Raw genomic sequence first — 13,097 nt, 5'->3', positions numbered from 1 at the left:
ATTACTGTTGATACCAACAGACTCATAAATATTGAGAACTTCTCGTATTTGGGCATTACTATCTGTGTCTCTGGATCATGGGCTCCACATCTATCCCAAATCAGGCTAAAACTCTGGCCTTATTGAACTCACCAAGTATCGCAGGGAGCAGGTCTTTGAGCCCCCTGTTGCAGATCTATAAGGTACAATGCCTACCAATTGCAACTTATGGAGCAGCAACCTGGGGCGCCTCAGACTGCTCCATTTTATAAAAAGAGGGAAATAGATTTTGCAGGAGAATTCTGTCAGTTCCCATCTCGACCCTGTAGTGTCCTGCGAGACACGTTCTAGTGACTCACAGGAAGCTGTAGCCCCAGCCACTCCCTCGAGGGCTGGACACACTGCACCCCCACACCCATCCATCAAGGGTGCCACGAGTGACGTGGCCCTGTCAATAAAAGGGCCCGAGTGCACGTGCTTGTGGCCAGTTACTGTACTACAGATCCAGTGTCTGCGTCCTTCATTTCCGCGCCATTTGGCCTGAGGCCCAACACTACAGACCCCTCACTATATCTGCCGTAGAGAGCGTGAATTGACTTATCTGAGTGATTTTATCAGCACAAGGCCCGTTGTGTTGTGGATGGTTGTTTGGCAGATGGAAGCACTATCGCTCACAAAGGCTATAATGGCCGATTCTTTGGCCTGCGATGAAGGATTACTAATACCTTGGCTAGCTTATGTTAAAAAAGAATTGGAGGGAATGAAGATTGGGCATATCTTTTCAGATCCTTCTCTATGTCTAGATCTGGACAAGAAATGGCTGCGTTCATTACTACTGGCAAGGTTTGTGGAGGCCGGGATTAAGGTTGAATCATCAAAAAGAACCTTAGCAACCTATTTAAGGCTACGGGATGAATCCAGGGCTGTGACGTCCTACATTTGGGAGCGCTCCCTATTATTCCGCTTTAGGGCTGATACCTTGAAATATTGGGTTACAAACACAATCTCGAGTCGAGGATATGCCCTTGTAATGGCACTTCAAAACAAACGATGCACTTTTTATTTTTTTGCAGTTTCTATTAGCTGTTTACCAAAACGTTTTTAGTTACTTTATTGAAGGAAAGACATTTTAGATACTGTGGTAGAGCCTATATCTTCCTTAGAAAACCTATTGACGAAGAGTCTCGTTTGTGCGTGATACTGTTCCTTCGCCCAGCTGTCCGCTTAAGGGAGTCAACGCTCTGTTAAGGAATTAGATTTTATAATGCAGTAAGTGGTTATATTAGTCCTTTTGTTCACTCATACTTTAATCATGCCAAAAATCAAATATTATTGTATTTTTTCGTATTTTTCCTGATAGATTTTGCTGTTTTAGTGCTTTAATAGCTGTTCACAGTCAAATAACGAAAGAAAGATATATATATATGTTCATTGCGTATGCTTCATTATCATTGCAGGGATGATATAATTGTCAAATATTTTTCGTTTAAGTATTCCCTTTTGAATTATATATGTTAATTTATTTTGGTGTATTTATTTAACTATAAATGCACAATTGCCAATGTCCATAAAATATTTGTTTTAGTGCACTTTTATAATTCAGCTTTCTCAAATATAATGTTTCATGGTTACTCTAGCTTTGCATGATATTTTGATTTTTAAGGTATTAGTTTAAATAGACATTAAAGTTTCATAGAATCTGCTAGCTTGATTTCTCCGTTATTGTTTCTAGAACAGTAAACAATGTTTCAGAGAACGTAAGTAGGTGAAAGGTTAAAGGGAGATTCAATATAAATGTTTTTTTATTAAAAACATTGAACATATTAAAGGCAGAGTATATAAGCTGTATTACAAATCTGTAAGCTAAGGAGGAACTTCAATCTTGGATTTGCAGGTTGAGGTTTGTGCAGATGAGAGCTTTAGCTGTAAACACCTTTTAGTGCTGAAGGTTACAGAAAAGGCACATTCAGTCTGCCTTTTGGCTTATCTGCCTACCAGAGGACATTACAGCTGCAGAGTCCCAAAGATAAAGACAACTGCTGTCTCCCTACTGAGCACCACTTAAGGTGTTCTAAATGTGCAAGTGTGGCCAATGCTATATATGAAACTCACTCTAGGCCCTTTTTGGGGCTTAGATCAGCTTAGTTGGTAGGGTTAGGGAGGGTTAGGGGTTGCTAATGTAGTGAAATCCTAACTTTCTGTCATAAAGTTAAGATATTTTCTGTTGTTCTGACTGTTTACAAATATCATTACCACTATCTTGTTTAGTTTCATAGCCACTACTGTTCATATTGGGTGCCCTAGGATATGCTTTTGATTTTAATAAAGCGTACAATAATACATTTCTAGTAAGAGTTCCTTAAGTGTCTATACATAATAAAAGCGGTGTTGGGGTCCTCTAACTGTACCCGTGAGTCTCATAGGACTGATTTCTACCTAATATGCACATTACTCATGCAATTCTCAGCAGAGTGCAGGAGCTTGCAGCCTGCCGAGTTCTCTGTTTCATGTTGGTACATTGACTAAGGGTTTGATTTAGATCTTGGTGGATGGGATACTCCATCACAAACGTGACGGATATCCCGTCCACCGTATTACAAGTGCCATAGGATATAATGCACTTCTAATATGGCAGATGGGATATTCCTCACTTTTGTGATAGAATATCCCATCCACCAAAATCAAATTCAGGCCCTAAACCTTTGGGGGCCGATTCACAGAACTAACTTAAGACAAAATCCTAAACTTACTACTTTTGGTATTCACAGAAGTTAGGATTTTGTCTTAAGTTTGTCTTAAGACAAACTTAAGACAGACTTAAGACAGACTTAAGACAGACTTAAGACAAACTTAAGACAAACTTAAGACAGACTTAAGACAGACTTAAGACAAACTTAAGACAGACTTAAGACAGACTTAAGACAAAATCCTAACTTAAGTCTGTCTTAAGTCTGTCTTAAGTTTGTCTTAAGTCGGTTTTAAGTCTGTCTTAAGTCTGTCTTAAGTCTGTCTTAAGTTTCTCTTAAGACAAACTTAAGACAAAATCCTAACTTATGTGAATACCAAAAGTAGTAAGTTTAGGATTTTGTCTTAAGTTAGTTCTGTGAATCGGGCCCTTGGTGGCAGAGGTTCTAGACAGCCTTTTCGCGATCGTAGTCCTGGAGTGAATTCCAGTAAATCAGTAGAGTACCATACCAATGAAGAGTGGTTTCACTGCTAGCTGTGCTGTATGTTGAGGATTTCAGGTGCTTTTTCTGGTACTGGTCCCTTTAGCATAATTTTAAATATGTTGAAGTTTGAGAATCTTGAACCAGCTGAGGGGTCTTGACACCTAGAAAAAACTTGAAAAGGTTCTTGCAGGCTATAGAGCAGTCTTGTTTGTCATCTGTTTATGAATAGAGGGTGACCATCTAATGACAGTGAGTAGAGGATTTATGTAAATACTAAATATAATTTGTGAATATAGTGATGCAGAGGAGGCTGGTTTCGGAAGGAAGTAGTGGTCACCATGTCTTACTCTCTGAAAGAAAATATGCGAACCAGTTCATAGCTAAATCTGAAGCTGTGAGTTCAAGTTACCCTGTTGGAATTGCATGATCAAGAGTGCCGATCACTGATAAGAGGAGAGATGTTTGCATTGTAAAGAGATCAATATTGGTACCTATTTGAAATATCAACCTACTTATTCTGTCAAACCAGTGGCTCAACTGGGAGTTCAGAATATATATAATCTCTCAATGTCCACTTCTGTCTAGATGTTGGTACAGTCGAATGACTGACATCTATGTAATATTTTGGCTATGAGTAGGGGATGGGAGGCTGCTGCCATGTTGAGAATATCTGGAACTAACTCTTGAGTGGCGAATTAATTGTCATCTCCATATGCCTGTCAAGCACCAGAGAGCCGTGATCTTTAATGAAGATTTACAGACAAAAACAAGTTCACATTATGGTCCGTCTAGGCGGTCCTTAAAGATAAATCCATAATTCCAAACTAAATACATTAGCAAGATATATGTTTAGGGCATTAAACATAAACAAGTCAATGCACGTATAACAAATTTTGGCAAATACCATTTACGCAAGGGTAATTGACAGGTATGAAGCATAGCATTCCAGTACCCACAGGTATTTGAGGATTGAAAAAAGAGAGAATGCTCCAAGGAGGATAGATGGGGATGGTGATGGGAAGGAGAGGCCATGAATAGAGAAATGCATCAGAATAATTCACATTTGCACCCATTTCTTCTCTACAGAGAATGTTTCTATCCCCGTTATTCAAGCAGTGACTCAGAACCCGGTAGAGAATGGATCACTGGTTCTGGTCTGCAATGCATCGGGCACAGACGTCTCCTATCAGTGGTACCAGGATGACAAACTGATTACTTCTGGAGGAAGGATTAATATCACTAGTAACAGCCAGACACTCACTCTTTCACCCTGCACCAGGAATGACACAGGAACCAACTTCACCTGCGGGGCATCCAACGCTGTCAGTCATTCCACCAGCAGCCAATACACTCTCACCGTTAGCTGTAAGTGTGACTAGGAAACTCCTCATTATCATCGTCAGTTACTGAAAATGTGGGTTCTTTTTAACATTATATCTTAAAAAGAACTAAACTAGATATGTAGTTCTTTTAAAAGAAAAGGGCCACATTATGAGATTTTTGGAATTAAGGGGTGGAGATATGAAGGGCAGATATACTAATGAAAGCTGGTATTTCCATCCCCATAATCTCAAGAATCATTGATTGACTTCCCAGAGCTGTGAATTATATGTAGATCTGAGAATAACCGGTCCCTTAGCACAGATGAATTATTGATTTCAGGGACTTTACCAGGGATATTTTACACCTGCTACTCAAAATCAGGTGGTTCACTATGTATCCAGACATAACACTCTGAACAACTCAGAACTTTCATCGACAGACTATAACATGACATAAAAAGCACAAGATTGTTACAAAAAAAAAACATGTAACTGAAGACATTTACTTTCCTGACCCTCTCTTTTGCACATTTACCTGCTGCTTCTGAGCCATGTAGGCCTGAGCTTGACCTCCAGCTCTTCTGGTGACTTTCATCTGCAGATGCTCTATCGTCTTTGCTGAGGCTTCTTAAAATAGGATTACTCTTGTGTATCCCCACTCATTCTGCTAGAACTTGAACCTGTGCAGTAGTTATGCTGCAGCGTGGAATGCAAAATCCCTCTATCCGTCACAGACCAATGATATTACAAACACACACATTCCATACATTCGCTGGTGGGGCCCATAACACCAACATACACTCACATTCAATCTGTGTTTCCAGGAGGCGATTATCTTCCAAACGCTGTTATGAAAGGAAATACTCTTTATACCCTAATGAGTAAACACATCTACAGTACCTTCCGTAGCTCATTTAGGCCTTAAATCCAACCTTGGGTATTCCTCTCATAATTTTGGCGGTGGATCTGTTAGTCGCTGGTTTAAATGAATTTCTAATTCTTAATCATTTCAGTATAATACATTTTCTATAAATAAACAAGCCAACTCTTTTAGTGATTAATCCAAATATCTTTATCTAATAAATGCAAGTTAGGCCATTCTTTTATTCAAATCACCAATCGTCATATTTACCTATTCTGGCTAATTGTCGTCTTCTAAGTCAGAATTTGGTCATCAGTTCAGTCTGTCAAAGATTCAGGGAAACAGCTGTCCTGCAGTGTCACCGTCCTCTCCGTCAGCATAACATCAGGAAATAGGAAACGAGCCATGCCACCTCTCTATTCTACCATAATTTATAGTAAAATCGATGATACAAGTATCAAAATTTTGACATCCGAGTTCGCTGATTGGAGAATCAGGGATCATCCTTCTGGTTTCACACGAAAATGTCTATTGGTATATGACCTTTGTCAGTTCTGGTTCACATAAAAGTATGGCAGAGTGCCCAGACTGTCCTTGGATGGTACATGTTCTTCTGGGGTCAGGTCCAGGCCACAGTTGCTAGCAGCGACGCATGCGCACTTCACCCAGAGCCTCATGAAATGGAGTCGGTTCGTCAGATATGGAAGTCAGCCATTTTGTGGCCACTCCGAATGGTCAACTTAAGCAAAGAAACACAAATGGTAATTAATACATACCCCCACCCCCCGTATGTACGGTGTGTACCCCCACCCCCCTGCATGTACGCGCTGGGGGTACGGTGCGTACATGTGGGGGGGTACGCACCGCACATATGGGGGGTGGGGGTACGCACCGTACATACGGGGGTGGGGGTACGGTGCGTACCTGCGGGGGGGTGGGGGGATGCACCGTACATACAGGGGGTGGGGGTACGCACCGTACATACGGGGGTGGGGGTACGGTGCGTACATGCGGGGGGTGGGGGTACGCACCGTACATACGGGGGTGGGGGTATGCACCGTACATATGGGGGGTGGGGGTACGGTGCGTACCGGCCTCCTTTTCCTCGTGCATCACGGCGTACATAGCTTTTCCGGCACTTTTTGGGCCCTGTAAAATTTTTCCCGTGCGAAGTGCTGTGGGTACGAATCGTACTTGCTGGTCCGGAAAACGCTGCCTGACTCCGTGCGAATGTTGCGTACGCGCTGTCCCGGATCAGACTTGTATGTATATTTTAGTCGCACTGTGTTTTTTACGATTCGTACAGAAATGGTATTTCTGTACGAATCGTACTTGCGGGTTTGTAAGGGGGTTTTCACGGGTACGAGTCGGACGGAGAAAACGCTCCGTACGACGATTCGTACCCGGGTTTTACAGGATCGGAATCGACACCTTAATGCGGGTTATACTCACTAAATAAAGCACAAAATACAATTACATCACTCAAAGCAACATATATCAAGCAATTTTCTAATTGTCTATAATTAGTATGCGTACATAATTTAGTTCACGTATTAATTAGGCCATACAAATGCAAATCCCACGTGTAATTCATATATTAGTAAAGTTGGTAAGTATTTTCCACATCACTCCAATCCATTAGTTCGATTATAAATAATTTATGAATCTAATTAGTGTAAACATGCAAAATGGAGGGGTATACAAACATTTTTTAGAATTACCCGATCCAGCAATCCCCACTTTGGTGATTTTATCACCACAACAACACAAAATTTTCACAGAAAGAATCGAAAAGCGTTCTTGCTCTTATTCATAATTCAGTTTCACCCAAATCTTCTCTTTTTGCTGTTTTATACAAACTCTCCTTCCATTCTTCTAATGTTATCTCTTCCAAATCTCTATCTTGATCCTTGTCCTTTCTTTTCAATTTTTCTCTTTTTATTCTTTTCTTGTTTTTCTTATTTTTACAACACACACAACCTAATCTAATCACTAATAATATGAAAATCACACATGTTAATGGAAACAATATTTTACCAATAAAGGTACTACCTATCTTTACTAAAAAGTTTTTAATAGCAGCTATTTTCTTTCCAATCTTTTCCCAAACACCTTCAACCTCCAGTGGTACAATTTCATCATGCAATTCTGTTTTTTTAATATAGACCTTCAAATCTTTACTTTCATATGGAATGTAAGTACAACAATGTTGAACTTTCAGCATTCCACAGACTCCACCCACTTTTGCCAATAATATATCAAGGGCAAGTCGATTTTGCATTACCATAGCACGCATGGCAACCATTTCAGTATTTACCAATAAGAATCCTCCAGCGGTGCTTGTTGACAAGCGATCCACTACTGTTGATAATCTTCTAATTTTGTTTGCATTCAGTGATATTCCCACTGCTGGTATCAATGCTCCAAAAATATCACCCACAATTTCTGCCCAAGATTCTCTTTTACTACGTACTAAATTATTACCTAAACTATGTACACCATCTTCTCCTCTGTCCATGTGAAAGATTTTCGGAAAAACCAGGCCTACGTAACATGTGCCATACCAATGGTCTGGCAAACAATATTATGCCCTGTTCCCACAGATAAAATATAGTCCAGGGAAAACTGGATCTCTTCCACCTTTAAAACCCCATCCACCCGTGATTCGGTATGTATCATGGCACTCACTATTACCTACAAAATAATTATCATATGCAGTTTGATTCCTTCTAATGCACAACTTCCCTTTCTGAGGCCAATCTAAAGCTATAGTTGGACTAGCTTCTCCTTTCAAATGTTTTTCCCTTTCTATATCCCAGACTGTTTTCTCCACCTTTTCTTCTGCCACTTTTTTTTGCATTTTCAGTCTCCTTTCTTCAACCATGTCTAAAAATGTCTCTTCTTCTTTCTTCAAACTACAAGTGAAATTGTTTCTAAAAATATATTCTAATGTTAGTTCCTTAGTCTCTAAGAAAAATTCACCTAATACCTTAGCAGGTCTTACTTTGTTTAGTTTGTTATTAGCAGGCACTTGCGCAAAAATGTTATCTACATCTGAAAAATAATATTCTAATTTACCTATCTGATAAAATAAACTAGCTATTACACTACATGTTATTCCATACGTTGCTGGAAGGTGGTGATAAGTCACTCCTTCTGACACAGATGCAGGTAACTGCATGCATACGTAGCAGTCGCTTACGTCCATGGTTTTTACATATTCATACAATAATTTCGAAAACACATTAACCTTAAAAGAAATCAAAAGAGCAAGTATGCTCCATAGAAGCATTAGTAATCCTGTACAACAACAACACATTTTACACCATCTTTCATGAATGTACATCTACCTTTGCTACTATCTATGTTAGCCATCTGTGTTAAATTGGATCGTGTCTTTTGACTTAGCCTCTTTTACTTCACAACTAGTTTTTCTAACCCAGAGCTCTAAGCTCCTACTTGGTTTTACCAGTATCTGTTTTTCTACTTAATTTATTATTTTTCCATCAACAACTTCCAAGATTTATTCAGTTTGGCATCTCATCGTTTTTCACTTCCCTCTCGTTATCCAAATACAGAGTTTCCTGAACATCCGTTTCTTCTTCCCCAATGTCGGACAAGATAACTCTCAGGATCTCTAATTCTTCTTCTTCTTTAGCCACTTCCAGTACAGCCTCCTCTGGATTTCCTTGACTATCTGCCTCTTCTCCTTTGTCAGGCAGAGCCACGTACGTCCATTCCGGTGACCTATACTTCTGGTTAGGTTTCCTCGTTCTTTTACTTTCTTTATCCTGAGTTGTTTCTTCTTCTTTCAATTTTTCTTGGCTTGTCACTTCATTCACCTGTTCAGCTCTTGGTGAATTCACTCGTGTCAGCCGATATCTCAATTTCCTTATTTTATTTGTCCACACATCATCCTTTGCAACTCTTTTCAGTTTACCTCCTTTATTGTTCTTTTCATCTCTCCAAGCTCTTTTCCTTAGAACTCGACCTTCAGGTTTTTCGTTTTCACTTTCTTCAGATTCTGTCTCAACTTGCTTTTTCTTTTCAACGATTTTCTTTTCCACCACTTGTTTGGTTTTCCCTACTTCTGTCCCTCCTCGGGTCTCCGACACGCACTCTTCCTGCTGGCTACTTGTCCCTTCACCTAACTGGGTGTTGCAATTCCCTACACCTTCTCGGGGGTCTTCCGCAATAATCTGTCCCTCTCTCTCTGTACCTGTCCCTTGTTCACTTAAATCTGTTATTTCAGGTGGAATTTCTCTCAGTCTTTCATCTGGAATTTCTTTTTCCTGAACTTCTTTCACTGCTTCTTCGTTATCCTTTCCTTTCTTCTTTCTATGTTCTTTTCTAGGGCCTTGTGTCCCTTGTTCGTTTTCAGAATCTGAACTGGTATCTGACATCTGCAATCTTCTTCTCAGAGAGCTACTTCTGGGGACCAATTCTAGATTTGATTCTGTCTCCCCCCTTTCAGAACTTTCTTGTGGTTTTGGCTCTTCGTTATCTGAATCAGTACTTGACTCTGATTCATCATAATATTCCTTTTCTGTGCTGTCCACTGTATTTGGTATTTTCAAGGTATGACTGGCATGGATCCAGTTCTTCAGTCCAGCACACTTCACAGCTGTTGTCGTGGTCAGAATGACTTGTCTTGGTTTTCCCCACCTTGGACCCGAACAGTTTCTTCTTCTGTGGACTTTAATCCTTACCCAGTCTCCTGGGCTTAGATCATGGGCTGGCTTCTTTTCAAGGGTGGTGGCATCCGCTCCAACCTGATGAAACACAGAATGAACTGCGTCAGCCAGGTTTTTACAGTATTCCAATACCATGTCATCAGTTATAGTCATCAGCTTGTTGACGGGTATAAACACATGTCTCATGGCGCGTCCCATGATGATTTCATGAGGACTTAACCCTGTAGTTCTGTCTGGAATTGACCTAATGGTCATGAGTACTAAAGGCAAGACATCAGGCCATTTCATACCTGTGGCCAAGCACATTTTCTCAATTCTATTTTTGATCGTACCATTCATCTGTTCAACCACACCAGAAACCTCTGGTCGGTAGGCACAATGTAGTTTTTGTTGTACATTCAATGCTTCACTAATCAATTTTACAATTTCATTATGAAAATGTCCTCCTCTGTCTGATTCAAGGGTCACTGGGAACCCGAACCTGGGGATGAATTCTCTCAAAAGTAGTTTTGCTACTGTCATCCCATCATTTCTCCTTGTTGGAAATGCTTCCACCCACCTAGATAATAGGCAGACTATAACCAAAATATACCTCAATCTGTTACAAGGTGGCATTTCAATGAAATCTACTTGCATTCGGGTAAAAGGCCCTCCTTCTCGGCCAATTGTCCCTAGACTCACTACTATCTTCCTGCCAGGATTATACTGTTAGTGTGTGGTTGAGTGGGCCTGCACACCTATTCTATATACTGGTGTGTTGTAATAAAATTTAGAAAAAAATCTTTAGTGTGTTTTAAGCGTGCTTTCACGCGAAGGGATGTGAGTCTACGTCCCTATGTGTGACAATAATTGAGGGAGGTTCTGGACAGACCAGAGCCTGCGTGAATCACAGCTAGGACCCTAAGGTCTCAACAGAAGTAAACCAAAAAATATACAAACTGTGCAGTAGATATACAGTGAAGCAAGATGCAAATAGTATAAAGAACAATGAACAAGTAACTGTTTTTGCCACTGTTTGTTTGTATTAAATAACAGGTTCAATTGGTATTGTTATCATCCCAATACATCAATTAGGAATTTGTATTCCAATTCAAATTAAATTACATCGTTCAACTGTGTAAGCTTTCGTTTGTGCCTGATTGGTGGTCAGGTCTGCAATGTCTTTCCACGACATTTTTGTTAACGGGTGCTGGACCACAGGGACTCAATAGCATAAGGTTAGTGTGTGGTTGAGTGGGCCTGCACACCTATTCTATATACTGGTGTGTTGTAATAAAATTTAGAAAAAAATCTTTAGTGTGTTTTAAGCGTGCTTTCACGCGAAGGGATGTGAGTCTACGTCCCTATGTGTGACAATAATTGAGGGAGGTTCTGGACAGACCAGAGCCTGCGTGAATCACAGCTAGGACCCTAAGGTCTCAACAGAAGTAAACCAAAAAATATACAAACTGTGCAGTAGATATACAGTGAAGCAAGATGCAAATAGTATAAAGAACAATGAACAAGTAACTGTTTTTGCCACTGTTTGTTTGTATTAAATAACAGGTTCAATTGGTATTGTTATCATCCCAATACATCAATTAGGAATTTGTATTCCAATTCAAATTAAATTACATCGTTCAACTGTGTAAGCTTTCGTTTGTGCCTGATTGGTGGTCAGGTCTGCAATGTCTTTCCACGACATTTTTGTTAACGGGTGCTGGACCACAGGGACTCAAAAGCATAAGGTTAGTGTGTGGTTGAGTGGGCCTGCACACCTATTCTATATACTGGTGTGTTGTAATAAAATTTAGAAAAAAATCTTTAGTGTGCTTTAAGCGTGCTTTCACGCGAAGGGATGTGAGTCTACGTCCCTATGTGTGACAATAATTGAGGGAGGTTCTGGACAGACCAGAGCCTGTCCAGAACCTCCCTCAATTATTGTCACACATAGGGACGTAGACTCACATCCCTTCGCGTGAAAGCACGCTTAAAACACACTAAAGATTTTTTTCTAAATTTTATTACAACACACCAGTATATAGAATAGGTGTGCAGGCCCACTCAACCACACACTAACCTTATGCTATTGAGTCCCTGTGGTCCAGCACCCGTTAACAAAAATGTCGTGGAAAGACATTGCAGACCTGACCACCAATCAGGCACAAACGAAAGCTTACACAGTTGAACGATGTAATTTAATTTGAATTGGAATACAAATTCCTAATTGATGTATTGGGATGATAACAATACCAATTGAACCTGTTATTTAATACAAACAAACAGTGGCAAAAACAGTTACTTGTTCATTGTTCTTTATACTATTTGCATCTTGCTTCACTGTATATCTACTGCACAGTTTGTAGATTTTTTGGTTTACTTCTGTTGAGACCTTAGGGTCCTAGCTGTGATTCACGCAGGCTCTGGTCTGTCCAGAACCTCCCTCAATTATTGTCACACATAGGGACGTAGACTCACATCCCTTCGCGTGAAAGCACGCTTAAAACACACTAAAGATTTTTTTCTAAATTTTATTACAACACACCAGTATATAGAATAGGTGTGCAGGCCCACTCAACCACACACTAACCTTATGCTATTGAGTCCCTGTGGTCCAGCACCCGTTAACAAAAATGTCGTGGAAAGACATTGCAGACCTGACCACCAATCAGGCACAAACGAAAGCTTACACAGTTGAACGATGTAATTTAATTTGAATTGGAATACAAATTCCTAATTGATGTATTGGGATGATAACAATACCAATTGAACCTGTTATTTAATACAAACAAACAGTGGCAAAAACAGTTACTTGTTCATTGTTCTTTATACTATTTGCATCTTGCTTCACTGTATATCTACTGCACAGTTTGTATATTTTTTGGTTTACTTCTGTTGAGACCTTAGGGTCCTAGCTGTGATTCACGCAGGCTCTGGTCTGTCCAGAACCTCCCTCAATTATTGTCACACATAGGGACGTAGACTCACATCCCTTCGCGTGAAAGCACGCTTAAAACACACTAAAGATTTTTTTCTAAATTTTATTACAACACACCAGTATATAGAATAGGTGTGCAGGCCCACTCAACCA

The 13,097-nt window shown here is 40.0% G+C and overlaps 1 protein-coding gene across 1 annotated transcript in view; it reads left to right on the top strand.

Annotated features, from left to right (window-relative positions):
• Positions 1-13,097, top strand: part of LOC146808751 (cell adhesion molecule CEACAM5-like) — a 460,313-nt gene that overhangs the window by 21,265 nt on the left and 425,951 nt on the right. Inside the window, exon 3 of the mRNA XM_085614788.1 lies at positions 4,236-4,514. Coding sequence (XP_085470914.1) covers positions 4,236-4,514 — 279 coding nt within the window. The remainder of the gene's footprint in view (positions 1-4,235; positions 4,515-13,097) is intronic.

This window comes from Triturus cristatus, chromosome 7 (assembly GCF_964204655.1).
Source record: "Triturus cristatus chromosome 7, aTriCri1.1, whole genome shotgun sequence".
Lineage (NCBI taxonomy): Eukaryota > Metazoa > Chordata > Amphibia > Caudata > Salamandridae > Triturus > Triturus cristatus.
The sequence above is the reverse complement of the archived record's forward strand: the minus strand, read 5'-3'. Positions and strand labels throughout refer to the sequence as shown.